Source organism: Lipotes vexillifer, unplaced genomic scaffold (assembly GCF_000442215.2).
Source record: "Lipotes vexillifer unplaced genomic scaffold, Lipotes_vexillifer_v1.1 scaffold860, whole genome shotgun sequence".
Classification (NCBI taxonomy): Eukaryota; Metazoa; Chordata; class Mammalia; order Artiodactyla; family Lipotidae; genus Lipotes; species Lipotes vexillifer.
Genome location: NW_006789568.1, coordinates 414,718 through 442,222, shown reverse-complemented (window position 1 = coordinate 442,222; position 27,505 = coordinate 414,718). Strand labels below are relative to the sequence as shown.

General features: G+C 37.7%; 1 protein-coding gene across 2 annotated transcripts in view; it reads right to left on the bottom strand.

Moving 5' to 3' along the window:
* The window catches only part of PSMD1 (proteasome 26S subunit, non-ATPase 1), a 107,365-nt gene that overhangs the window by 73,230 nt on the left and 6,630 nt on the right, over window positions 1-27,505 (bottom strand). For both annotated transcript variants that reach the window (XM_007462741.1, XM_007462740.1), the window contains exons 5-16: window positions 25,214-25,419; window positions 22,278-22,421; window positions 19,923-20,149; window positions 17,419-17,479; window positions 16,249-16,377; window positions 15,456-15,544; window positions 14,902-14,980; window positions 14,233-14,406; window positions 12,279-12,390; window positions 11,489-11,685; window positions 10,427-10,522; window positions 8,360-8,424 (exon numbers count right to left, since the gene is read on the bottom strand). In XM_007462741.1, coding sequence (XP_007462803.1) covers window positions 8,360-8,424; window positions 10,427-10,522; window positions 11,489-11,685; window positions 12,279-12,390; window positions 14,233-14,406; window positions 14,902-14,980; window positions 15,456-15,544; window positions 16,249-16,377; window positions 17,419-17,479; window positions 19,923-20,149; window positions 22,278-22,421; window positions 25,214-25,419 — 1,579 coding nt within the window. The remainder of the gene's footprint in view (window positions 1-8,359; window positions 8,425-10,426; window positions 10,523-11,488; window positions 11,686-12,278; window positions 12,391-14,232; window positions 14,407-14,901; window positions 14,981-15,455; window positions 15,545-16,248; window positions 16,378-17,418; window positions 17,480-19,922; window positions 20,150-22,277; window positions 22,422-25,213; window positions 25,420-27,505) is intronic.

Here is a 27,505-nt window from a genome sequence, read left to right as displayed (position 1 = left end):
GAGCCTGTGCTCCGGGGGGGGAGAGGCCATAGCAGTGAGAGGCCCGCGTACCAAAAAAAAAAAAAAAAAAAAAAAAAATCATCTCTTTAAATTAAGAATTATGTATTAAGATTATCCAATTTTATTTGGGCAAAATTATTCTAACGAAAAAAATCATTTCTGTATAGTTGCAAATTAAAACAATCCAGCACACTAGTTAAATGTTAAGATAGTCAAATGAAATAAAGTTAAATAAATCAATAAACTTCTGGCTTACAAAAAAACAATGTCACCATAAGAATTTATTTAGTTCCTAATTGTATGCAAAGCTATGCTAAGAATGAAATAAACAAAACAAGTATTAACCTTGTCTTCAAGGCGTTAAAGACATAAGGCATAACACAGAACAATGATAGGAACAGAGGACTAAAAATAAGTGCATAAAATAATGATCACATCTGAAGGTAAGCTGAGATTGCCATTCACAGTCTGGCTTAGTTAAATGTAGTCAAAATTTTGCACTGATCAGGAAACTGTCTTGATGGAAGGGGTAGGGAGAGTAGCTGGATATCACACAAAGTGACACGGTCTTAGAACTAGAGCTGTTTGTTAGATGGCTCACGCCAGGCATCTACTCAGCAGAGCTGGGTCTACAGGAGGAGGAGGAGAAAGCAAATGAAACCAGTCTTGGGTACCTAAACCTCATTATGTTTCTCAAAGAGCATGCAATAAGGCATGGGACCGTATTAATCCAGGAACCTAAATTTTAGTGATCTTATCAATGAGATCATGGCTGCCTAAGCTTCCCCAAAGACTTGGTTGAACTTCTGGTACAAAATTTTTTATTCATTCTTTTGTTACTTTACTTTGCACTACTAGATCTGGAATAAATCCAATCTATGCCGTTTACTAACTGATTGAATTTACAAAAAATACTTAATTTCTCAGTCTCCTCATCTACGTTTCATAGGATTCTTATGAGAATGAGTTCAGGTGGGTAGCCAATTCTATTTACTTTTGATATTTTAATTTTTTTTTTTTTTTTTTGCGGTACGCGGGCCTCTCACCATTGTGGCCTCCCCTGCCACGGAGCACAGGCTCTGGACGCGCAGGCCCAGCGGCCACGGCCCACGGGCGCAGCCGCTCCGTGGCATGTGGGATCCTCCCGGACCGGGGCACGAACCCGTGTCCCCTGCATCGGCAGGCGGATGCCCAACCACTGCGCCACCAGGGAAGCCCCGATATTTTAAGTTTTTAATTATTTTGTTTATTTTTGGTGGCATTGGGTCTTCATTGCTGCGCGCGGGTTCTCTCTAGTTGGGACGAGTGGGGGCTACTCCTCGTCGCGGTCCACAGGCTTCTCACTGCAGTGGCTTCTCTTGTTGCGGAGCACGGGCTCTAGGCACGTGGGCTTCAGTAGTTGTGGCATGTGGGCTCAGTAGCTGTGTCTTGTGGGCTCCAGAGTGCAGGCTCAGTAGTTGTGATGCATGGGCTTAGTTGCTCCGCGGCATGTGGGATCTTTCTGGACCAGGGCTCGAACCCGTGTCCCCTGTGTCGGCAGGCGGATTCTTAACCACTGTGCCACTAGGGAAGCCCTTGATATTTTATTTTTATGCTACTCACATAAATGGTGAATAAATTTAGGCTGAGGGAATCTGCAGTGAAGACAGACCATACCTTAGCCTTTCCTTTTCAGGTTGACCCATTCTTATGCCTCAACCTATTGCTCCATCCTTGCTCCCTTCCAGGCCAACACAGTTTAAGAGAATTATCACAAGAAATATGCTGGCTATGGAGAAGCTCACTCAGCACAAGAAAACCAGGTATATAAAATTCAAATTGCAGAATCCTTTCCTAGAATATGGTTCTATTACAGATCTTATGGGCTCTACGTCATCTGCCAGAAAGAGTATACCTTACAAATTTAACTCCTAAATCACTAAAACTTTAGGCATTTTTGCGACAACTCTTTTTTCAGCAGTGTTAAGGGTGGGTTATCTCCGCATGAAAGGATGCTTAACATCACTAATCATTAGAGAAATACAAATCAAAACTACAATGAGGTTATCACCTCACACCAGTCAGAATGGCCATTATCAAAAAAAACTACAAACAATAAATGCTGGAGAGGGTGTGGAGAAAAGGGAACCCTCTTGCACTGTTGGTGGGAATGTAAATTGATACAGCCACTATGGAGAACAGTATGAAGGTTCCTTAAAAAACTAAAAGTAGAATTACCATACTACCCAGCAATCCGACTACTGGGCATATACCCTGAAAAAACTGTAATTCAAAAGGAGTCATGTACCACAATGTTTATTGCAGCTCTATTTATAATAGCCAAGACATGGAAGCAACCTAAGTGTCCATCGACAGATGAATGGATAAAGAAGATGTGGTACATATATACAATGGAATATTACTCAGCCATAAAAAGAAACAAAACTGAGTTATTTGTAGTGAGGTGGATGGACCTAGAGACTGTCATACAGAGTGAAGTAAGTCAGAAAGAGAAAAACAAATACCATATGCTAACACATATATATGGAATCTAAAAAAAATCGCTCTGAAGAACCTAGGGGCAGGACAGGAATAAAGACGCAGACATAGAGAATAGACTTGAGGACACAGGAAGGGGGAAGGGTAAGCTGGGATGAAGTGAGAGAGTGGCATGGACATATAAGTACACTACCAAATGTAAAGTAGATCGCTAGTGGGAAGCAGCCACATACATAGCACAGGGAGATCAGTTCGGTGCTTTGTGTCCACCTAGAGGGGTGGGATAGGGAGGGTGGGAGGGAGACACAAGAGGGAGGAGATATGGGGATATAAATATATGTATAGCTGATTCACTTTGTTATACAGCAGAGACTAACACAACACTGTAAAGCAATTATACTCCAATAAAGATGTTAAAAAAAAAAAGGGATGGGTTATCTCGAATAAGAGGCAAAATAATTTATGTTCCTTAAAAAAAAAAAAAAGTCATTCTTATCTATTTTTGTTCCAGTCTATAATATGAAGTGTTTGGCATATGTTAAGATTTACATTCTTGCCAAGTCAGAGATTAAGTTTTCAGATATCACTCCAACAGTATTCCAAACTGTGTCTTAGGTATCTGATGGCATATAAAATTGTTCCAGAAAATTTAAATACTAGAGATGGCAATCTCACTGGCAAAGCTCTATCCCTAGACAATCTAGAAGGAATATCTTCCCACATGCTCTATACTGACTTCAAATTTGTGTACGTGCTTAAACATACGCACACCCACAGAATTAACTATAAGACCTTTAAGCTGTTCAGCTTCAATTCCTGAAAAAAAATTCCTTGCTTACAGTTAGCCGAGAGCTAGTTAATGAGAGCTCATTCTAGTATTTCCAGAAGATTCTAGAAAAAGAAATACAACTCCAATATAAACTATTCCTGAAAAAGTACAACACAGTACAAAATTTTTAGCATTTTGATACACAACTGATATTTCTATTCTAAAACATTTTAAGGACATCTGTATTTGAAAGCAAATCTCGAAGTTAACCACCACTATGGCAACAAAGGGACTCTCTTTAATAGTCCTACCTTCAAAGAAAAGGAATAGACTGTACCTATTTAGAAGAATAATTTTGATAAAAATTTTTTTCACGCTGTTCCGTATTTATTTATTTATTTATTTTTTGCGGTACGCGGGCCTCTCACTGTTGTGGTCTCTCCCACTGCAGAGCTCGGAAGCACAGGCTCAGCGGCCATGGCTCACGGGCCTAGCCACTCTGCGGCATGTGGGATCTTCCCAGACCAGGGCACGAACCCGTGTCCCCTGCATCGGCAGGTGGACTCTCAACCACTGCGCCACCAGGGAAGCCCCATATTTATTGTTAATTGAATGCGAGGGGAAAACAAAGATGTAGATAGAAGGAAGAATTAAAAAAAGCAAAACTAAAGGAAGTTACAGCATCCAGACACTGAGGCAGAAACAGAAAACAGCACACAGAGAATATGTATCAAATTGATATAAAACTGTGAATGGAGATATTGTAAAGATAATTTATGCATTTGGTGGTAACTATTTGATTGCTAGGGTTCCTTCAAATGCTAAGGATCTATGATGATGCAACATATTTCTATTCAAGAAACCATTTTTTGTGGTCTAAAAAATATCTGCACCAAGAATCTCCCTCTGATACTGTGAGATCCATCCATATCTGCAAGTAAATTAATGTATAAATTGAGAAATATTTAGTGTTATATTGTAAGCTTAAGTCATAGCAAAGATGATCACGGACATCAAAGATTATCTAATTTTTTTTTTTTTTTTGCGGTATGCGGGCCTCTCACTGCTGTAGCCTCTCCCGTTGTGGAGCACAGGCTCCGGGCGCGCAGGCTCAGCGGCCACGGCTCACGGGCCCAGCCACTCCGCGGCACGCGGGATCTTCCCGGACGGGGGCATAAACCCGTGTCCCCTGTATCGGCAGGTGGACTCTCAACCACTGCGCCACCAGGGAAGCCCTATCTAATTTTAAGAAAGGTCTATATCAGATCATCACCTTGTTCACCATTACAGCAACTTAATTTTAACAAGTATATAAAAACTAATACTTCTATTAGCCTCTTTCTTCATTTTCCTTTCCGATGTGAAGATGAAATAATTCAGATTCTGTTCAATTCCAACTGAGTTTTCAGTCAATGCCAAGCACAGTACTATACAGAGTTGTGATAATAAATCTGCTGACTAGACTAATAACAATGGACCCACGAATCACCTATTTACTGGATTAAAAATACACTAGGTTCATTTCAACTTGGCAAGAATGTTTTTCAATTTAATTTTCTATTTTTATCATACAGATTATGAACATACAACCCACAAATACCAGGAGAAAGAAACAGTGAAAACACTACAACTCCCTGGACTATCCTAAGAATAAAGGGGATAATATACATGAATTTTTTTATTTTTAGTTTTGTGGTACGCGGGCCTCTCACTGTTGTGGCCTCTCCCATTGCGGAGCACAGGCTCCGGACGCACAGGCTCAGCGGCCATGGCTCACGGGCCCAGCTCCTCCACGGCATGTGAGATCTTCCCAGACCGGGGCACGAACCCGTGTCCCCTGCATCGGCAGGCGGACTCTCAACCACTGCGCCACCAGGGAAGCCCTATACATGAAAATTTTTAGTTTCCTACAAAGACAATTTCACGTTAGTTGTTGAAGTACAAATACGTGTTTACTGATATGTTTTCAGTATTTGTGTCCAATAAGTACACTTTAAAAGATTTAAAAATTAAGAAGAAATAAATCCTTAAAACACAATTCAAGGGGGCCAAATGTCTGTGGTTATTTTAAAAGTGACATTTAAAAGGGAAGAAATGATTAAATGGAGCACACTAAGCAAGCAACCGATGACACATCAGAAAACATTTACTAATTCTTAGGATACAGTACAGAAACTTTCCAAATATTAAACTTAATAAGAAAATCTGAGAATAAAAATGTTCTATCACAGCCACTCAGAAAGAAGGCGCTCTGAAGGAAAGGCATGGTAGAGAAAGCACTGGTCTATCCTGAGACTTGTTTTGAATTTCTGTTCTACCATTCAGCTCTATGACAACAGGAAGTTTTGTTAACAATTTTGGAATTCAATTTCCTTCTCTTTAATAAAAATGGGAATACTGTTTTATTTCTAAGGTTTTTTTCACCTTTAAAAGTTATCACTCCAAGGCTTCCCCGGTGGCGCAGTGGTTGAGAGTCCGCCTGCCGATGCAGGGGACACGGGTTCGTGCCCCAGTCTGGAAGGATCCCACATGCCGCGGAGCGGCTGGGCCCGTGAGCCATGGCCGCTGAGCCTGCGCGTCCGGAGCCTGTGCTCCGCAATGGGAGAGGCCACAACAGTGAGAGGCCCGCGGACCGCAAAAAAAAAAAAAAAAATCACTCCAGGGAATTGATAACAATCTAAAATTAAAGAACTTGGTTTTAACTGCAACTCCTTAGACAAGTTGATTACATTTAATTTTCTTCATCCACGAAGTTTTAGACAAAGTTACCTGTAAAGTCTTTTCCAGTTTCTACTTCTTTCAAGAATCATATTATGAAGAAAAAAGAAAACAACAGCAACAGAACTCTGAATGGTCCCTTAGAAATAATGAGCACAAAAACAACTCATTAGCTGGATCTGAGCATCCTAGGTAGTAGAGATATTAGCAAAGCCTAAAAGCAGCTCATGGAAGACATCTGCTGCTGAAACTGGGAACTGAGCACATGTGTAAGCTACAGTAAATACAAGGCCAGAAATGAATTTTGATAATTAGAGAGCAAAGCACTGTCAGGTTAAAAATGGAAGAAAAACAGTTTTCACGAAAGCTCAACTTCCTGTGTGGCAGAATACACACACTAGGTGACTGATTTATATGATATAAAATATAAAGTGACTAATAGGAACAGTTAGTAGCCGACAATGAATAGATAAAACAAAGGAAGAGACCATTATGAGTAGGATTTTTTATACAGGCCAATAGTTACTAAGGGTACACCTAGAAGAATATATTTTCCATATACAAATTATCTAGTTTTCCAATAAGAATTAAAAAAAAAAAAAACTCCCTGAATAGCAATAATAAAACCATTTGTTTTGGGTTTTCAATTGTGTCTAAACTCTAGAACAAAAATAAGGAAAGGTTAGCATCACAGGTTGGCTAGAATGATATGCCAAAGATGACAGGAAGGAAACAGAACTATTCAACTTCTATTCTGCTTCCATCTTTTGTCTCAGGAGAATGCTTTTTAGACCAGAAAGATAGAAAGTAATGTTGTTAAGGCTGATCAAAATGCAAAACAGGTGAAGAGACTGGGTGCCTTAAATGAGTTCAAGTCTCTAAGCTAAATGAATCACTTCCCTGAAACAGAACTTGTGAATATAATTGTAGAACCACTGTTGACAAAACTGAGCAAAAACAGAAAACAGCAAAGATACAAAAGGACTGTACGTGGCTAAATATTCCAATGTTCAAAAAGAGATGGGACTGAAGAAATTTAAACTATGGAGTCTGCTGTAGATCTTTTGAAAAAATGTGGAATAGTTTAACACAAATAGGTTTTATCTGATCTCAGAAAAGGAATCAATGAACACGTGATACTTCTATGAATTTACTAAAAACAATAATAACCAATTAACCACATAATCTGTTTTAGAGGTACCAGACTAGTAGACCTGTATAAATACTATGACTTTAGCATTTAGTGAAAGTTCTCTAGTCTCTCTGTGAACAAGTTAGACAAATGAGGGTTAGAGGTAATACAGTAAAGGAGATTAGTATTTTGTTGAACAACCTCATTCAACAAAACTGACTGGTGTAAGGAGAAACCTATTAACATGCTATATGGATGTGTGCTTTGCTGTTTTATTCAACATTTTTATCCACAATAGGAAAAAAATATTTAGTGCCTGCAGTAAATGGTTAACTTCCTATCTTGCATCTTAGAGAAGGTCCTCTAACCAGTTCACAGCGAATGTCGAGTAAATATTTGTTGGAAAGAAAATATATACAATCTATACCAAAGATATACATGAAACTCATCTTACATGCACCTTCAGAACTTATTTTACTGTGTAATTTCACCACAAGTAAAGTCTAATAAGCAGTGCCCAAAAACGAGCTGAAAGAAATACTTTTTATTTTCCTACGTTGCATTTTAGGATAAAGTACCTTAGCGAAAAGAAAGTGTATATGAGATTGGAGAGAAGAACTACTGTAAGAAGTACGACTGCATCTACCACCACTAACTACTGCAACTGCCACTACTCATACACACTTGAATAGCACTTACTAGTGCCACATACAGTTCGAAGGGCTTTAGACATGTTAACTCACTTAACTGTCAAAAAACAGTCTTAGGTACTATTACTATACCCTTAGGAATTCGAAGTTCAAAGACGCTAAGTAACAAGCCCAAAGTCACTCAGCTAGTAAGTGACAGGGCCAAGATTCAATCCTGGCAGATTGGTTTCAGAGTGTGTCCTCTAAATCACAACCATACTATAATGCCAAGGGCATCTCCAAATCTGCACATTTTCCACTCCTTTGCATTTAAACAAAACCTAATACGTTTCACTCTCATTAAAGAGCTTCAAGAACTCTATAAGTCTGTGTGAGAGAAAGCATCCCTTTTGAATTACCAATATACATGGGAAGAGGACTACTGCTTCTCAAAGAACATCTCAGACTCTCAAAACATACTGGCTTCTTTTTCAGAGGAACAGTACTAACTTTAATGTTATATGGTCCTCACTCTGAACCTAGACATACTTCCTCAGATATTTAGTTTCTGTTTAATTACTAACTACAAATAGAAATGGAATATAAATAGAATCAGAAGTTAGAAATTATTACCTGAAGAGAATGAACCCAAGTGATTCTACTGCTGCCCTCCTGACATCGTCGTTAACATCACTTACCTAGGAAAAAATTTAAAGGATAATTACATTATACTACATGCATCCTATTACTACATTCATTATATTACTAGAATAAACTGATATGAGAGGCCCACATCATTTAAATGTAAACTAGATCTCATTAGCATATTACCGTAGCCACCTCCCTAATTCATGGTCTCACTTTCAGCAGTTTCAGTTACCCACAGTCAACTGTGGTCTGAATATTAAATGGAAAATTCCAGAAATAAACCATTCATAAGTTTCAAACTGCATGTCATTCTGAGTATTGTAATGAAATCTCACACCATCCCACTCTGTCCCACCTGGGATGTAAATCATCCCTTTGTTCGGTGTATCTAAGTTGTATACGCTATCCACACACTAGTCACAGTTATCAGATCGATGCGGTATTGCAGTGCTTATATTCAAATAATCTTTATTTTACCTAATAATGGCCCCAAAGCACAGGAGTAGTGATGCTGCAATTCAGGTATTCTCTTACTGTGCCTAATTTATAAGTTAAACTTTATTACAGGTATGTATGTATATGAAAAAACATAGTATATGTAACTATCCGTGGTTTCAGGCATCCCCTGGGGGTCTTGGAACATATACCCTGTGGGTAAGGGGGGACTACTGCATTCCTCTATTAGAATGTCTTACCCCAATTAAGAAAAATTCATCTGAGAATTTCATTTCAAGGCTTAGAAGCCTTTATAGTTTGGTGAAGTTTAAGATGCAGGGCTACTTCTAAAGACTATTTCAGCTCTACCATAGCTTTTGTAGGCCACGTTGAAAATCTAACCATTCCTTCAATGTTGTTTTCAAAACTGTATGTCCTAAACTCAAGCAAAATACAACCATCTATAACATACCACATGCTGCACTGATAAATAATAAATTACTAATAAATACTGTTGTCATGGGACTATCTCTAGGAAGAAAGAAATAATAATAGCTCTAAACCCTTTCTGCATGGGAAGATGACCTTGGGTCTACCATCTCCCAGCACCAAGATGGTAGAAACCTACTGGGTTAAGACATATGGAACGTCCACTGTGTTATCAGGCAACATTATTTATCACTGAAAAACTGTACCTGGATTGGGTGACAGTGAGTGGAAAAAGCCTGTTGGAAAACATGGGCATTGGCTTTCCTGTGCAACGTGTCTCTTGTCATAGAGCATGTCCCTTATGGGTACCTGGAAGCTAACTTCACAGGCTGGAAAAAGAAGTCGATCCTATTCTTCATTAGATTTCCCTACCCTGGGGTGGCTGCACACATTCACATGGTCTTTTTTTTTTTTAAACACAATAAAAGAGTTTAATAAGGTGACCAGTTTACAAAATAAATCTAAAAAAATCAATAGCTTTTGTTTTACACCAATAATAACCTGGGAGAAAATGTAATGGGAGGAAAATTCCATACACAATCATAACAATAAATATGAAATACCCAGGAACAATTCTCCTGAGGTGTGTTGAAGTCCTAGACGAATGCTTTACAATTTATTTGCAGACGGGAAGACGTCATGTTCCTCAAAGGAAGCAGCTGATATGCAGTTTGAGTTTTCTGTGTTGTAACTCTCATTACACTTGTATTAATTTGTTCTGGCATCTGTATTCCCTAAGCTCAATGTATTCCATTAAGCTCAATGATGCCAAAGACTCCGTGTCATTCCCTGCTGTGTTCTAGTGCACGTCCAAGTTCCTGGATCCATTCACATGGTCCTGTCCCTTATAAATGAGGGTACCCCTTGGAATAGAGTTTCAGAAGTTGCTCCTAAATGACTTTAAGGACTTTCATTCAAATAGACACACTGTCATCCTTTCCTGTATCCTTCTGAAAAGCTAAGTGAACCTGGTGCTAGGTTACGGCTGACTGTGCTCCATGAATGAGAATCTGAACCTGGGGCCGCTGGTGATAGTTATGTGGTGTGGGTGTGCAGTCATCAGCACATTTAGTGTCCATCTGCAAACTTTCTCTTCCATGTCTATCCAAGAAAGGTCAGAGTACTTACAGCAACGTGTAGCAGGCGGCGAATAGCTTTGTTGTTACCTGAACCACAATAAGCCATGGCCACAGTATACATTCCAGATCGTCGAAGAATTGGATCCTAAGAAATAATTCAATGTCAATCATCAACTTATTTCAGATAGTAACTTCTACAGGCTTAGTTTCATCCATCAGGGGAGTTGGTTTTAGGTAAGAAATGAACTCAAGGAGCACCATTTTGTGGTTGGCAGTTCTCTACACAAATGGAGAATTAAATGACTCTAATATGGTAGTAGTTAACTGCTTCTAATTCCAAATATTCTGTGCAACATGCCTATGCTGCCTCACACTTTTTATAAAGTATAAACTCAAGCCCAATACCAACACTCACTGCCCTATGATTCTCAACTTGCATTTGTCAAACAACAAAGAAGCTTGCTTCTAATTCTACATTCTAACTTGCTTTTACCTTACCACTTAATTCTTGGCCACTGAGCATTGAGTGGAAGAGATACGTAGTCTGATAGGTGAGCAAAATAATTAGTAGTTTTATCAATAAACTACAGCAGTGGATGTTTTTATCAGATTACAGAGGACAGTACTGTTTACCACTGACTACCTACCATATACAATACCATTGTAAAAACAAAACAAAAGGCAAAGGAAAAAAATCTCACCCAAATAAATAAGTATAGAGATAGCACTGTTTTCTGATGAAAAAACAATGAAGTAAACTTTATAACTTATTAAATGATTATGAAATCATCCCCAAAACATTATTTCTAAAAGAAATCAACTTATATATTTCTAAAGAACTTTTCTAAATCTGCTTATTTGAAAATCACTGAAGTCTTGATTAAATTTAAAATTCTCAAATTAGCCCTGCTCACCTCTTTTAATCAGTTTTTCTTTCCTAAATTCTATAAGGCTTTATATATCTTTTGAGAAGTTTTATCAACAAATGTGCCTAAGAGTTCTGATAGGAACAGAGAGGATTTCCAGTAAAGGTTAAGTGTTTCTGTAAATGCTGGATATAATAACCGGAGGGTGAGGAAATGCAGGGAAAAAAGGATGAATAATATGTGACCTTATCACGGCAGAGAGATTCAATGAGAGCATCAGCCTCTTCCATCCTCCCGTACATCACTAATGCTATGCCAACTGCAAGACCACGTAGAATCTTCTCATGTTGAGTTTCCTGTGCATAGCCAACCATGTCCTCAATAGCCTGGGCATTTTTAGAGCCCAACATAACCAAACCTAGGGCCAGGCCAGCTGCTTCCCCTAGTGAGTGAAAAGCAAAACATTAAAGAGTAAGAGTTATGTATGTAAAGTAAATAAAACATATCCTACTGGAAGTGCTAACTATTAGCATCAACTATCAAAACAACCATTAGCTTCTGAGAGCATTTTTTCAAGTCATCAGACATAAAGAATAGTTTATGTGGAAGTACATCCATATATTTACAGCTATTTTCCTTTTGAATCTTGACAGGATACACTACCAAATCCTGCAGTGATTTCAAAGGAGACATTATGGCAATATTTTTTCTACATTATCACCTAGCACTATAGACAGCCCCAGGATACAAGCAGATCACTCTAATAAACTTCTATTTGCAAAAGTCAGTTATACAGACATACACACAAGATATACCATTTTAAAAAGCCTATATATCACAAAACACATTTTTATAAAATGAGTTTGATAAATGGGGCAAATAGAGAAATCTATTCCTATACTTCCTAAAAAGAATACTCTACAAATAGAGAAATCCATTAGATTTTTAAGAGACCACAAAATATAGGTAGAAAACAAATATTACAGTTACATTAATTAATCCTAGAGTTTGTTATCTTTGGAAAGAATCACTTACCTGTCACAGCATCATCCTGATAAAGGTTTGTTTTTAGCAAATCATACACATCCTGGCGTGCAGTCCCCATGGCAGCCAAACCAAGGCCCAGACTGCCACCATGTCGAACAATCTAGAGAAAAAGGATGGGCTCCATTTATTTGGTACACTGCACTTAAAATCCAACTTTCATTCTAATTTCAAAATACATTGTGATATTAGGCATGGAAAGCGGCTGGCCTAGGAAGTATGATCAAAGGATACAGAGGGCCAGTGGTAACCTCACCAATTTCAGTTTCAAAAGAATGCTGCTTGCTGATGCAAAATAATAGTGAGTTGAGAAGGAAATGAAAAAAATGACAGTGGAAACAGTACAGCTCTTTTTTAATAAATTTACATGAGAAGGGGAGGAGAAAGATGACAACAACTAAAAGGGAGAAACAAGTGGTGAGGAAAGATTTTTTTAGGATAGGTGAGACATGAAGATGCTTGTGGACTGAGGGAGGCAGCATAGAAGGAAACTGAAGATAAAGGAGAAAAAAATTTCTTCATAACTTCATGGTTATGAAGAAAGTGGGAGAAAATGGTGTCAAGACCAAAAGTTAGTCTTTATTTGAAGAACACTTTTGTGGTGATCTGTTACTTTTGAATGTACAGTATCCTTTTATTGGTGACAGCACCCCACTCCTGCTTGGGGAATATTCCTCCCCACTGGTTCGAGTCTTGGTGGAACCACCACTTAAAATAAGCTCCCATCTTCCCCTAGTGGAAGTGTGGGCCTGTGACCCAAGACAGGCCAATCAGATGCTCCTCTGGAATTTTAATCTTTCTTAGGTGGAATGACCCAAGGACCAAAAACATTTCAAGTTCATTCATCCTGACAGTAGTGCCCTGAAGAGATTATCCCATTAGTTCCTGTTACCTAGATTCCTAGAACTGCCCTGCGCTTAACCTTTGTGAGAACTGGTTCATCAACTTTTCCTTTAATTAAATAAGCTACTTCCAATAAACTCCTTGTTTAAGCAGAGGGTTTTATTGCTGGTAACCAAAAAGTTTTATCTGACAAGAAAATTTTTACCTGAGACCAACAGAGGAAATGAAGTAGAGATATGTATAAACTATATGATTTGCGGATAGGGGGTTTATTAGCTGAGAAAGACCTTCCTACTGGCCTCAGTCTTTTCACTGAAGTAGGACAAAATTTTCTGGCTCACTTAGCTACTCTCCCAATAGCCTTCTGAAAGAGACTAACATAAAAGTTAAAGTCTAAAATCCTATGTGTCAAAGTTCCTTAAAAAAAGAACAGGGCTGCTTAGTAGGTTTTTCCAAAAGAGTTACATTTAAAAAATCATCAAAGATCAAACAAGCAAGAATTCTGATTCCCAAAAGAGGACATGCAATTTCTTTGGGCTTTAGTTTCCTGAAAAATAATAGAATTAGGCTAAATGATCACTAAAGTCACTTATATAACATAACAAGACTCTGAAGTGTGGGAATACAACACATATTTTATCAATATCTGGTACTTTATTTTGCTCCTCACACACAAGGTTTAAAGGACCGAGAAGCACAATTTTACCTTATAGAGAAGGAGAGGAAACTACCTTCAAAAGAAAAGATTCTAGGGACTTCCCTGGTGGTGCAGTGGTTAAGACTCCATGCTCCCAATGCAGGGGGCCTGGGTTCAACCCCTGGTCAGGGAACTAGATCCCACATGCATGCCGCAACTAAGGAGCCCATGTGTTGCAACTAAGGAGCTGGCCAGCCACAACTAAGGAGTCCACGAGCCACAACTAAGGAGCCTGCCTGCCACAACTAAGACCCACACAACCAAATAAAGAAAGAAAAGATTCAATGAGAACAGTACTGGTTTGGGAATCCTACAAAATTTCTATTCACTAAAATAATTTGGCAAATATAATGTTTCCCTGGACTCTTAAGTAATGGGAATTTATTTTTCCATTCTAATACTTACATCATTGCTGGCATTCTTAAGCTGGTTAAGCAGATAGTCAATTATATCACCACCATGATTGGCATGAATGAGACCTAGTGCATAGAGACCTCCACCTTCCTGATAGGCTGATCCTGGAGAGGTGTCCTTGGGAAGATATGTTGCCATTAACTGTAATGCTTCCTTCTCATGGCCCTGTAAATTTGAGCCACCACAAAGGTGTCAGTAAAAGAAAGTTAGAGAAAAGAAGATGTAACATTTTCTATGATTATCGCTTTTTCTCCAGAGTGAAGGGGGAAGTGGGGCTCTCTCCTAAGCAACTTTATCACTCACACAAGAAGACAGCCTTTAAATGACCCAGTCACATCCTGGTTAGAAACAAATGCTGCAATTCCCACCCCCTCCTTGTTTTATAACAGTTCCCCAAATTCATCTTAAGACAATGCAAATAACTTATTTCAACTAATTTTGAGAAATGTCTTAGCTAGTCTTCACAGGAAAAAGACTTCCAATTTTTTAAAAAAAAAGAAACACAAATTTCTTCTTTACTTTATCCTTCCCTGTATGAGGACTGACCCAATTTAACAGAATGTACCTGTCAATGAATTATAGTAAACTTTAGTTTTTTTCTTAACTCCAGGAAAATTGCTTCTGTTCTGATGCCTGCTCACAGTGATTGGTATATATTACCTTATGAATTACACCCAAACTGGCCGTGGCTGTAAATTTTGCCCAGTTAGTGGCTCTGGCTAACCATTCCAAGTTATCTCTGTAAGAAAACGAAATTCAGCAACACTACTGAAATGAATTCCATAAAGCTTTTTATAACGCTAACGTCAAAGCATTAAAATGTTCACCTTGAACTGTTACAAATCATTTTACTTTATGGATCTCAAGTTACTGATGGTTCCATTTTACCTCCTAAGTTGTTCTTAATATTTTGAGGACTTTTTAAAAATGCATGACATGTAATTCCACTATGAACAAAAGCAAAACTGTATCAAATTTCTAAGCTTAACATATTTCATTCAAAAACCTATATTCAAGGCAACTAATAAAGAAAATTAATTTTACCTCAAAACAAGTAGGCATATGCAATTAAAGAAATTTATAAAATAGAAAAGTAGAATTTAAAATTCAAGACTGTCAGGCAGGGAAAGTTCCCCACGTCCATGTGACAATGTCAACAGAGTCTCTGTCAAAGACAATTTTAAACCAAAGTGGGAACCTACAAGCATATTTACCTAAGAAACTGGTCACTGGTAGTCCCACAGTGCATAAAAGAGTTTGCTATAACAGTTGCTGTGTGACACACAGAGTTCCTTACTGCATCCTACAAAAACAAATACAGATTTTTATTATTAGCAAAGTATTCATACAAACGCAAGCTTGCACATGAACACACAGTAAGAGGCCCTGTTTTGTGGTGAAAACATGAATAAACTGAACTGGTATTTAACATATGAATCTTGGATATTTCTTTTATAAACATTAAATAGCTAGCTTATAAAAAACAAGCAAGTCAAACAAAGTTTTATTTGTGGTCTTAACTTGAGGTCAGTAGTAGATTTTGGGTAGGAATTTAAGCAGCAGACTTTCTAATTTTTGGTTTCTGAATAGTTCGCCATTTCTCTTCAGTATCTTGCTCAAGGTCTCCAAAGTATTGGGGTAACCTGAGGAGCAATGCTGCACCTCTTCTGGCACTGTTAACTCTGGCAAGCACCAAAGTTATTTTGTTCGTTTTTATTTATTTATTTATTTTTGCGGTACGCGGGCCTCTCACTGCTGTGGCCTCTCCCGTCGCGGAGCACAGGCCCCGGACACGCAGGCTCAGCGGCCATGGCTCACAGGCCCAGGCGCTCTGCAGCATGTGGGATCTTCCCGGACCAGGGCACGAACCCGTGACCCCTGCATCGGCAGGCAGACTCTCAATCACTGCACCACCAGGGAAGCCCCTATTTTATTTTTAATGAGACTGCATTATAAAGATAAACATCAGAAAACTGTCATAAGATGTCATACAGATGAATTTCCTACCTTTGTGTTTTTTAGAATCATGAGATCTGTGTTATTGTTTCGTATTAAAAACTGCAGATGTAACTCGATAGCCATTTCACCACTTAGAATTTTAATCATTTTCAAAGTCTGATCCTTGGGCTCTGGACTCTGCCGAACAAACAAGAATGAGAATTATTGTACTACTGAAATCCAGTCAGCTAACTTTTTTAACAGCACTAAACCAGTGAAATTCAGTCACACACACAATACCCATATTTTAACAGTAGGATCTAGAAAACTCATGTATCATTTATTTGAGAGAAAGTAATTTATTTCTTTATTAGATGCCATTGAGATATGATACCAGCTTGATGGAAGAATGCAATTCCTTCCAAACTCGTTTCCAATATAAAATATTTTAATATTAAAAAAACTGTAAAAGAGTAACTAATTACTGGTGATATGCAAGGAGAACTATTTTATACACAGCCAACTTATAGTTTAGGTGAGAAACTCCCTCCTCCAAATTGAGAAGAAGCACCTTTAACCAACACATATATATGATCTCATGAACTACCAAGCCATCAACACAACTCTCCAACCATGTGAAGAAGAGCTGAAATTTATATACCTGATAACCAGAAACCAAAAATCCTGATGGAGGAAACACTTACATCCAACAGACCACTGCTCTAATCCTTGCCCCACTCTCCACACACCATGAATACTAAAACTAAAGACAACTAAACTACCCTCTCCCCCTCTATGATAAGTTGCCATTTTAGAAGCCATACTTTTTTCTCACCCTGTGACAGGTAATTCAGAGTTATTCTGGACAGAGTTCATTCTCTGATAAGGATCTGAGGATTTGATTTCTTCTAAGTCAAATGCTTTCTGGGATTGATCTTTTTCCTTTTTTGGCTGTGCTGTGTGGCTTGTGGGATCTTAGTTCCCTGACCAAGGATTGAACCCAGGCCCTGTCAGGAGTGAAAGCGCTGAGTCCTAACCACTGGACCACCAGGGAATTCCCTGGGATGAATCTTTAAAATTTTACTTTTTATAGAAAATCCATTTTTATAAAATAACTTTGGTATCCAACTTAATAATAAACCTCCATAAAAGCAGGTATGAAACACTTTTAAATAATTTACAATATAGTGTGGAAATATATGTTTAAATGGCAACCTCAACTTCAAAAAGCACACTTACCGCTTCTGGTGTCTTTCCTACAAGTACACTACCTGTCTTTTCTTCTGTTTCCATTGAGTCACTAAAAAGAAGAGAACCAATAGTTACTAATGTGATAAATCTTTTCTGAATAGTATGTGTGGGTGGCTTTATTTTTTTCTTTTAATCAAACTGAAGGTCTGAACCATGCCCAAATTAAATATTTTGCAAGGAAAAAACAGTTAATTACTTCTTAAGTACTGCCATTAGGAAACATAAAAGATTGTAAAATAAGATGGAGGCAACCCAGTTACTGGATTTCCACCAAATAAATTCATAAAAACACGCAAAGCAACTAACTAGGTTAGCAAAATATATGGACAACAAAACCAGGTGACAAAGTATCTCCCAGATTCCCAAAACACGGTCAGGTGAAGATACACCACCACGAGCCACAAAGACCAGTCTGAAGCAAAGCAGCTGGAGCCTCAACAAGTCTTAAAACGAACCAGCCGACACCCCCTTCTAGGTCAAAGCACTACACTGAGGAGAAAATGCTGGGCACAGAATCCAAATTAAGGAAGCAGAAATGAGGGAAAAAGAAGGCTGAAATAAAAGTGAGAAAGGAAAGAGCCAGGAGATCTCAGAACATAGACACCATTTTGTTTAAAACTCCACAAACACAATAAAAGAGGAAGTTCTAGAGAACAGGGAAATTAGGAAAACTATCCTAAACAGCCTCCTTTGTAAATATTTAGGAAAACTAATTTCAGTAAAGATAAACCACAGAAAAGGATCAAAGTAAAATCCCATTCACTATTATAAGAAAAAAATTATTTGAAAAGAGGTCAAAGAGATGAAGAAAACTTTTACAAGATATAAAAGAATATTATGTATCAGAAATGAAATAGCATAACTAGGGAAAAACTGGGAATGGAAGAAGAAGGGTAATTACTTCAGAAATTAAGATCAACTCAGAAAGAAATGAAAGCAAATAAACACAACACAAGAATAGGAGAGGGTAAGGAGAAAGAAAATTTTAAAATCAAAAAGAAATAAATTAAGTGCTATTACCCCACGACTAGGAACAAAGCAAGAATGTTTGGATTTCCTAACCAATGCAGAAAAAAATAAGGGGGGAAAAGATATGAAAGTTATAAAGGAAGAAGTAAAATTGTCTCTGTTCACAGATGGCATGATTCCTATGTAGAAAATTCTATAAAGGGATCTATAAAAAAAATTTACTAGACCTAATAAGTGACTTAAGCAAGGTTGTGGGATTCAACATTAATATAGAAAAATCAATTGTAATTCTATATATTAGCAACAAACAATTGGAAATTGAAATTTAAACGTACCACTTACAGCAGCATTAAAAGACCTAATATACTTAGGAATAAATTTAGATAAAAATGTACAAAACTCCTGTACTAAAATCTACAAAAACACTGTTGAGAGAAATGAAAGAAAACCTAAATAAATGAAGGTTACAAGATTACTGACTTACAGTAATTTTTATCAGTTCTAATAAAAGTGTTAAAAAAGCTGAGAATGGGGACTTCCCTAGTAGTCCAGTGGTTAAGAATCCACCTGCCAATGCAGGGGACACGGGTTCGAGCCCTGGTCCAGGAAGATCCCACATGCTGCGGAGCAACTAAGGCCGTGTGCCACAACTACTGAGCATGTGCTCTAGAGCCTGTGAGCCACAACTACTGAGCCCGCGCACCTAGAGCCCGTGCTCTGCAACAAGAGGAGGCACCGCAGTGAGAAGCCCCCGCTGGCTGCAACTAGAGAAAGCCCGGGCACAGCAACAAAGACCCAACACAACCAAAAATAATAAAAATAAATTAAAAAAAAAAAAAAAAGCTGAGAATGTTTCTAACTGTACAAATATCTAACCCAAATGCCTAAAATCTAGCCCAACCTACCCCATCTGAGATTTTTTTTAAATTTACTTATTTTTGACTGAATTGCGTCTTTCTGCCGTGTGCGGGCTTCCTCTAGCTGTGGCGAGCGGGGGCCACTCCTTGCTGTGGTGCGTGGGCTTCTCACTGCGGCGGCCTCTCCCGTTGCAGAGCAGGGGCTGTAGGCGCAACGGGCTTCAGTTGTTGTGGCTCGCGGGCTCTAGAGAGCAGGCTCAGTAGTTGTGGCAGACAAGCTCAGTTGCTCTGCGGCATGTGGGATCTTCCCAGACCAGGGCTCATACCCACGTTCCCTGCATTGGGAGGCGGATTCCTAACCACTGTGCCACCAGGGAAGCCCTATCTGAGATTTTTAATTTACCTGATTAAATAGCACACATGCTGTCTGGCAGGCACCCTCCCCATCAGACAACCACTTGCATTTCTTTCCATAAGGGTCCATTTCTTTGGTTTCCCTTAATGTATGCAGCAGAGTGCAAAACAGAGCAATAGCTTTAGTCAGAGGCTAATCTATGAAAGCTAATGGTGAAATTTATTCTTAGATTATGTTGTCTATAAATATCTATTCCCAAAATGAAATAAAGATTGTTGAATTAGTTCTGATACAGAAAAAGATACTTATACCTGTCTTTCTCTGATCCTGGAACAGTACCCGTATTGGTGGATCCAGGCACAGAAGCAATAGGGGTGCCAACAGTTCGAAGATTCTGGATTACAGATGACAAAAACTGCTGGCTAGCGCTTTCATACAAATCAAAACAAATCTGATAAGCCATCAGGAGGTTGTCTTCCTTTACCAGTTTTTCTAAGATATCACTCACAGCCTGAGGATCATCTAAGAAAATTAAGCACTGAAATGCAGATAAAGAACAATTACATAATAATTGAAAACTTTGTCTACAAGATACTTAGAGAGTGATAGTCAACAAATATAAGTAAAGGCAAACTGGGGCAGACTAACTATCTAGTCTAACATTCTATTTCTGATCCTGGCACCAAAGTTTTCCTGAAAATGGAATCTGCCTTCCATAAGAAAATCCATACAACTTATATTCACAGCTCCTAACACTGTACCTGGCAATCAGCAATATTCAATAACCGGTTGGTGAATGAAGCTTGGCTTCTTTAAATCTTATCCATAAATCGCTATCAAGTGCTCTGTAACTTATTTTCTGCTTTGCCATAAATTGTAGGAGTCGTTCATTCATTTAACACATTGTATTGTGCTGGGCCAGGACAAGAGGCACATTTTAAAATGACCATTTTGAAGCATTTCTCTTACTACTCTCAGGATTTGCCACGTGTTTTAACAAAAACCACCCAATAAATTTAGGATTTTTCTTTTAAGAATTCAATTTAAATTTTCTTGTTCCCTTAAGCAGCAAATAACTCAATTTCAAAATGAACACATTAACCAAAGTTATTATAAATTAAGAATAGGCAATTATGGAAACAAAATAAATGACCAATACCAGGAGACTGGTTAAGAAAGGCAAAGTATATCCACTGAATGACTACTGCACAATCAAGAAAGAGTTTGTACAAGAATTTGTGAAACGTCAAAACATGAAAAAATGTTAAATTGAAGGAAATATATAATTGATACTGTTTGCTTCCAGGGAAGGGAAATTGGGAGCCAAAGCAAAGAAGTGTCAAGAAGACTTTTTACTGTATATCCTTTGATTCTTCATAAATTTTGAATCATGTGAATGTAATATTATCTGTTCAAAAATGTATTTTAAAAATGTAAAATAAATTTAAAAAATTTTACAGGGACAAGGAATAAAATAGCGAAAAGAAATAAAATTACTTCTGAGGAATAAAACTGAAATACACAGAGGAAGAAGGCAAAGGACTACTATTTTTCATGTAAGTTTTTAAAAACTATTTTAAAAACGATTAAAAACTATTTAGAAGCAAACAAAACTCCAAAAACCTATACGGAGAAAAGTGAAAGGAAATATACTAAAATGTTAGGTAGACTTTGGGTGATATAAAGGTGGATATTTTTCTTCCAGCTTTTTCTGTGTTTCACACTTGGTTTAAAAAGCATCAAAAACTATATATAAAATAGATAAGCAACAAGGATTTACTGTACAGCACAGAGAACCATATCAGTATCTTGTAATAATCTATAACGGAAAATAATTTGGAAAAAAAATAAAAACCTGAATCACTTTGCTGTACATCTAAAACTAACATAATACTGTAAATCAACTATACTCAATTTTTTAAAAACACACTGAAAAAAAGGATGTATTAATCTAAATTTTAAATATGTATACAGGATAGAAACACATATTGAGAACACATTATAATGAAAAAATAACAAACCAAATGCGTGATAAAATGCTGTGCTCTAAGCAGAATACAAAAATTTGTCAATAAAACACAATCTAGCCATTGAAAAGAATGAGGTAGCTTCACATGTGCTAGTAGGTGGAGGAAAAACATTTATGAATCTTTTAATTGGGAACAGACCAATGGAAAGGGAAAGATACACTTTTCATTTTATATATTTTCTATACCGTCTTAATTTTTTTTAAAGGGTGCAAGCAAGTCCATATAATAAAAGAGATAAAGAAAATATACCCAAAGGTCTTGGCTGGTGTTTGGGGAATGAAACCAAAGATAATTTTTATAGCTGAAATTCTTTTTAGAATGACATAACATAGGTACCGTTTTTATCTTCTACTTTTTTTTTTTTTAACCTCATTTTCAAAAACTTCCTTAAATGCCTGGATTATTTTCAAAATGAAAAAAAGAATACATAGAAATAACATTAACAAAACAGCTTTTTAGTTTTGAGAGATTCAGTTTATCAGTAAAATGGAATATAAATGCATAAAGTATCTTCACAAGGCTGTTGTAAAGAACAATTGAGATACATGTATGAAATTATAGTGATGTGATGTTATATAATGTAATGTAGTGAGACATGGCTCAGCAGTACAGTGTAAAGTAATGCAATGTTATTACCTGACAAACATTGATGAAATCAGGTTTCTCCAAGTTCATGTAGATTTTAACTAGAACTCTCAGTACTTTATTCCGAAACTGTTTATTCTGCATTAAAGACATGCAGAGCTTGAGGCTATAAGCCAGCATTCCTGGGACATCATTCTGAAAGAGATAATTTGAAGAGACATGATTATCTGGTTACTGAAGCATGTTTATTTAGAAATCAAATTATTTTAATCGATATTCTTTAGTCATTCTAGGCAGCTAAAGATTTATTTGCTACTTAAACAATAAAACTTAAAAATTTTAACCATTTTAGATGAAAATCTTAAAAGAAAATTACCTATTTCCCGGTCTTCATGAAAAAAAATAGGTTGAAAACAATTAAATATTTAGTGATCATCCAGGATCATGACTATATGACCACAGTATACTATAACTGTGGTGGTGCTGTTAATTATTATGAAAAGATCTATACAGCTGTACATATACCAAGTGGCTATGCTTTTCAATTGTGTCTGCCTCTAGTCTTGCTAATCCTCACGACTTACCGCCTATACTCACTGGCCAGGAACACAGTGTGACAGAACTATTCTCCAGCTCTGAGTGACTCAAGCTTTGAGTGCTGTCACATCTAGCTGGTACTCTCCCGAGGAAATTTTGACTCCAGATTATTTATTTATTTATTTTTGGCTGCGTTGGGTCTTCACTGCTGCGCTCAGGCTTTCTCTAGTTGTGGCGAGTGGGGGCTATTGTTCGTTGAGGCACACAGGCTTCTCACTGCAGTGGCTTTTCTTGTTGCAGAGCACGGGCTCTACGTACACGGGCTTCAGCAGTTGTGGCGCACGACTACTGTGGCTTAGTGCTCCGCGGCATGTGGGATCTTCCCAGACGAGGGCTCAAACCCACGTCCCCAGCATTGGCAGGCGGATTCTTAACCACTGCGCCAGCAGGGAAGCCCCTCCAGATTATTTATGTTTACCTTGTGGTTTTTCAAAGCATACCCAATATTTGAGATACTAACCTATAAAAGTCCTTCAGCATGAATAAGCATGCTGAAGAGCTACAAGTGTACTTCTCAAGAAGCAAGTTGAGAAATTAAAAATTCACAAAATTCACTAATTCGAAAAGATATACACACCCCAATAGCAGTGTTATTTACAATAGCCAAGATATGGAAGCAACTTAAGTGTCCATCAACAGATGAATGGATAAAGATGTGGGGTGTCTCACACACACACACAAATGTATATACACAACGGAATACTACTCAGCCACAAAAAGGAATGAAATTTTGCCATTTGCAGCAACATGGATGGACTTGGAGGGCATTATGCTAAGTGAAATAAGTCAGACAGAGAAAGACAAATACTGCATGATATCACTTATATGTGGAATCTGAAAAATACAACTAGTGAATAAAACAAAAAATAAAAGCAGACTCACAGAACAAACTAGTAGTTATCAGTGGGGACAGGGAAGGGAGAAGGGCAATATAGGAGTAGGGGATAAAACAGGGTTATTATAGGATTATATGAAATCATGTGTGTGAAACTTTCGAAAACTGAAAGCACTATAAAATTTAAAGATAGCTTTGTTCAATGATTAAAAAAAATTTTTTTTTAAAAAGCAAGTTGTGACCTATCAGCGTATACATTATGAAATCAACTTAATGGGACTAGCATTTAAAAAAAAATGAAATACAATTTTAAAATATCAGGATTACATCGTAAGTAGAAAAAGTAGGTATTATTTCATCCTAAGTTACATCTATATGTACATGTGCACTGGGATGTAAAGTAAGACGCATTTCTTACTCTGCTTTATTCTTTTTTAAAAAATTTATCACCCCTTTACCTTATAGGGAGTAAGGCTTCACTGCCTATTCCCCCAGTGGATTATTCCATTTGGGCAGGAACTTCGTTGGTCTTGTTTGCCACTGTATCTCCAGTGTCTAGAACAGTGTCTGACACATAATATGCACTCAAAAAATATTTGTTGAATGAATAAAAATAAATATTTTAGTTCTATTCACCTGAAGACAAGGAGAAACTACAACTGCACAAAAATCAAACAGAGCAAAATAAGGGCCGTTCTATGACACTGGGTCATTCATGCATTTACTCATTTAAACTAATCTTACCACTGCTGCTAAACACTGCCTTAGGCTTTGGGGACCCAGTGGTGAAAGTACCTATCCTTATGGAGGTTATAATCTGGTGGACCTAGCTGGACCTAAGGGTTGAGGAGGGTATGGCTGGCAGGGATTGACAGAAGGATCTGTAAACAAATGACAGTTGAGCTGAACTGTGAATCTTGAACAGGAATACAGCAGGTAAAGAAAGAGAAGGAAAAGGACGTTTTGGGCAGGGGCAATACTTTTGGCAAGGGGAATGGGGTATGGTACATCTAGCAGACGAGACAAGGTCAAAATGGCTGGAGTGCAAAGAGCTAGCTTGTGGAAAAGGATAGGTAGTGAGGCAGGCAAAGTGGGCATGCAGATCAATGTCCATTTAACTCAGTCTTGCACTGCTCTGACCACTTTGGTTGGTGACTTACAACTGTCACAATTATTGCAAAACACCCCCAAACCAGGAATGTAGCTTATAGTTTTAACCATGATAAATGCATTACAACAGTAGTTTACCAATATAGTCTTCTTAAAAAGGGCAGGGTAATTAAGACAACTTCCCCATGCAAGATCTCAAAGGAATAAATGTGGTAAGATAAAAGCAACTATTCGACAAACACAAAACACAGCCAAGGTTCATTTATAAACATAAATATAAAATACATATATTTTATAAATATAAAAATAAAAATGTTCACAAAAGAGCACCTTATTATATCTAAGTTAGATTTTCTTTTCACTATCCATGCAATTTTCAGTTTTAATTATTTGCTCTGCTGATTCTTCATCAATAGCAATCTCTAAAACCCCATCATCTACCTACCGACTCAAGTATAGTCTTCTCAAAGATGTCCAGTCTTCGTGTCTCCAGAGCAATGCCGATAGCTTGCTTATACTTGTGATCATCTAGACATCGTTGAAACATTTTATTCACAATGCCTTCCAATCTCTGGTCAATTGGTTTTTTTTCTCCTTCAGGCAAATCTGCATTTTCCACACACTGTTTGGTGTAGTGATCAATGCACTTTGCTATAGAGAAAATAAAATAACTCTGATCAGCTGGTAAATTGGGCTATACTACTAGAAAGGACAATGCCTACATTTATAATCATAAAAAAAACTTATGGGATGACTATGGAGTAATGAGCAAATTTCAAATTTTTTAAATGCTGTAAGTTATACCTTCAAATTAATATTGTTCCCTTCATAACAGTTACACTGCAGGGCTACACACTAATTCCAGTAAGCTGACATTATTTAAAACATTTCTAGGACTTCCCTTGTGGCGCAGTGGTTAAGAATCCGCCAGGGGACACGGGTTCGAGCCCTGGTCCGGGAAGATCCCACATGCCGTGGAGCAACTAAGCCCGTGCACCACAACTACTGAGCCTGCGCACCTACAGCCTGTGCTCTGCAAGAAGAGAAGCCACTGCAATGAGAAGCACGCGCACCGCAACGAAGACTCAATGCAGCCACAAAATAAATAAATTAATTAAAAAAACTTTTCTATCTTGTTACTGTTTATTATTCAAAATTATGTTATTCAACTTGACTAAGCTGCTTATTCTACAGAGTTGGCTACAAACAGCTGCTGTTTTCACTCTCAAACACAAACACTTGCCATGATTGGGGATATTAACAAAAACCTTATTGTAGCAATTATCACACGACAATAAATTACACTTCTTCACATTAATGAAACTATCAGATCCTTGACAGTAGAGAGTCTGTCTATGACCTGAAATGTGCCACAGGTTCTAAAGGCAATCCCAAGAATATTTCCAAAAACCTTTCCGGCAATCAGCTATAATATTCACTGTCTCAATGTGAGGTAGGTTGAACCTATTCACACATACTTCCCCTCCCCCGCAAACAGGGAGTCTGAAAATTCATGCAGTGGTGCATGTGCATAATTTGGCTTTCCCATTTCACGATGATTTGGGTGAATGGCGAGGATGAGGCAACATACTGAAGGGTATCATGTTTACAACTTACACTACTTTACAATCATAACTTAAACTTTTTAGGAGCAACCAAGAAAGGAAATTTCCCTAAACCTTCTTCCACCTTCTTAAGGAAAACAGCCACTCAAGCTGAATGATATATATAATAGTTATCCTCTCTATAACTCACTGGCCTGTCACCCTCCCTTTCAAAGAGAAAGGTACCAGGAAAAGATTAATTAGTTGCAAACTATAGCCCCAGGAAACAGAAATGATTTGAACTAGGATAAAGAACTGCTGGTCTACTAGATGGCCCATGTTAATGGGTCTATATTTTGGGGGAAGCAGAGGACTTTTATAAATTGGAATATACCACATTCAGGGTCCATCCAGGTAGGATTAGGCAGGTTCAGGTACAGTTAGTAAGAACTAAGTGGCACTCACAAAGCAGACCTTAAACAATTTTGGTTGCAAAAATCTTCACCAGGCCCTAATATGAGCTTTTTGAACCAAATGCAGTTGTGAGGAAACATTACCCCTACCTCATCAGAAAGGAATCTCAGATTTATAACATCTGCGGAGCTTTCCTTAGTTAATAACTGAGGAAGAAAAATGTTACCTCCCAGGTTTCAAATGAGACCTGTGCTCTCACTTACCAGGTTTATGTCATAACTGTATTCCAGAACCGAGCCTCATTCCTAGCTGAAGTCTTATTACAATCGGGAGAAGACTGAAAATTCTAGCCTTGAATTTTCTGAGTGTACTGTTTATGACATTCATTAAGAGCCTAGGAAGGCTTTCCTAAATTCTATTTTATATATTCTCTCACAAATCTCACTGACATTTAAAAAAATCCATTCTAATAGTCCCAAGAAAACTAGAAGGGTGAACCCCATTTCCACACAAAGAAAAGCAAACAGAACTGGTCTACCAGGCAACAATCACTTTCTACAAGCTAAGACTAAGATGATACATAGGAAGGCATCTACCACCTCATAGCCTCTTATAGACCAGCTGTCCTGATTAAAAGCATCATTTGTAAAATGTTAACATTGCAAGCACTTGCAGATCACCACTGGAAAAAATTATCAACATTCATCAAAAAAAAATCCTTCAAATAAGAGAAAAGAGATAAATGCACTTAACTCACCATTTCTAACTTAATGTAGGGA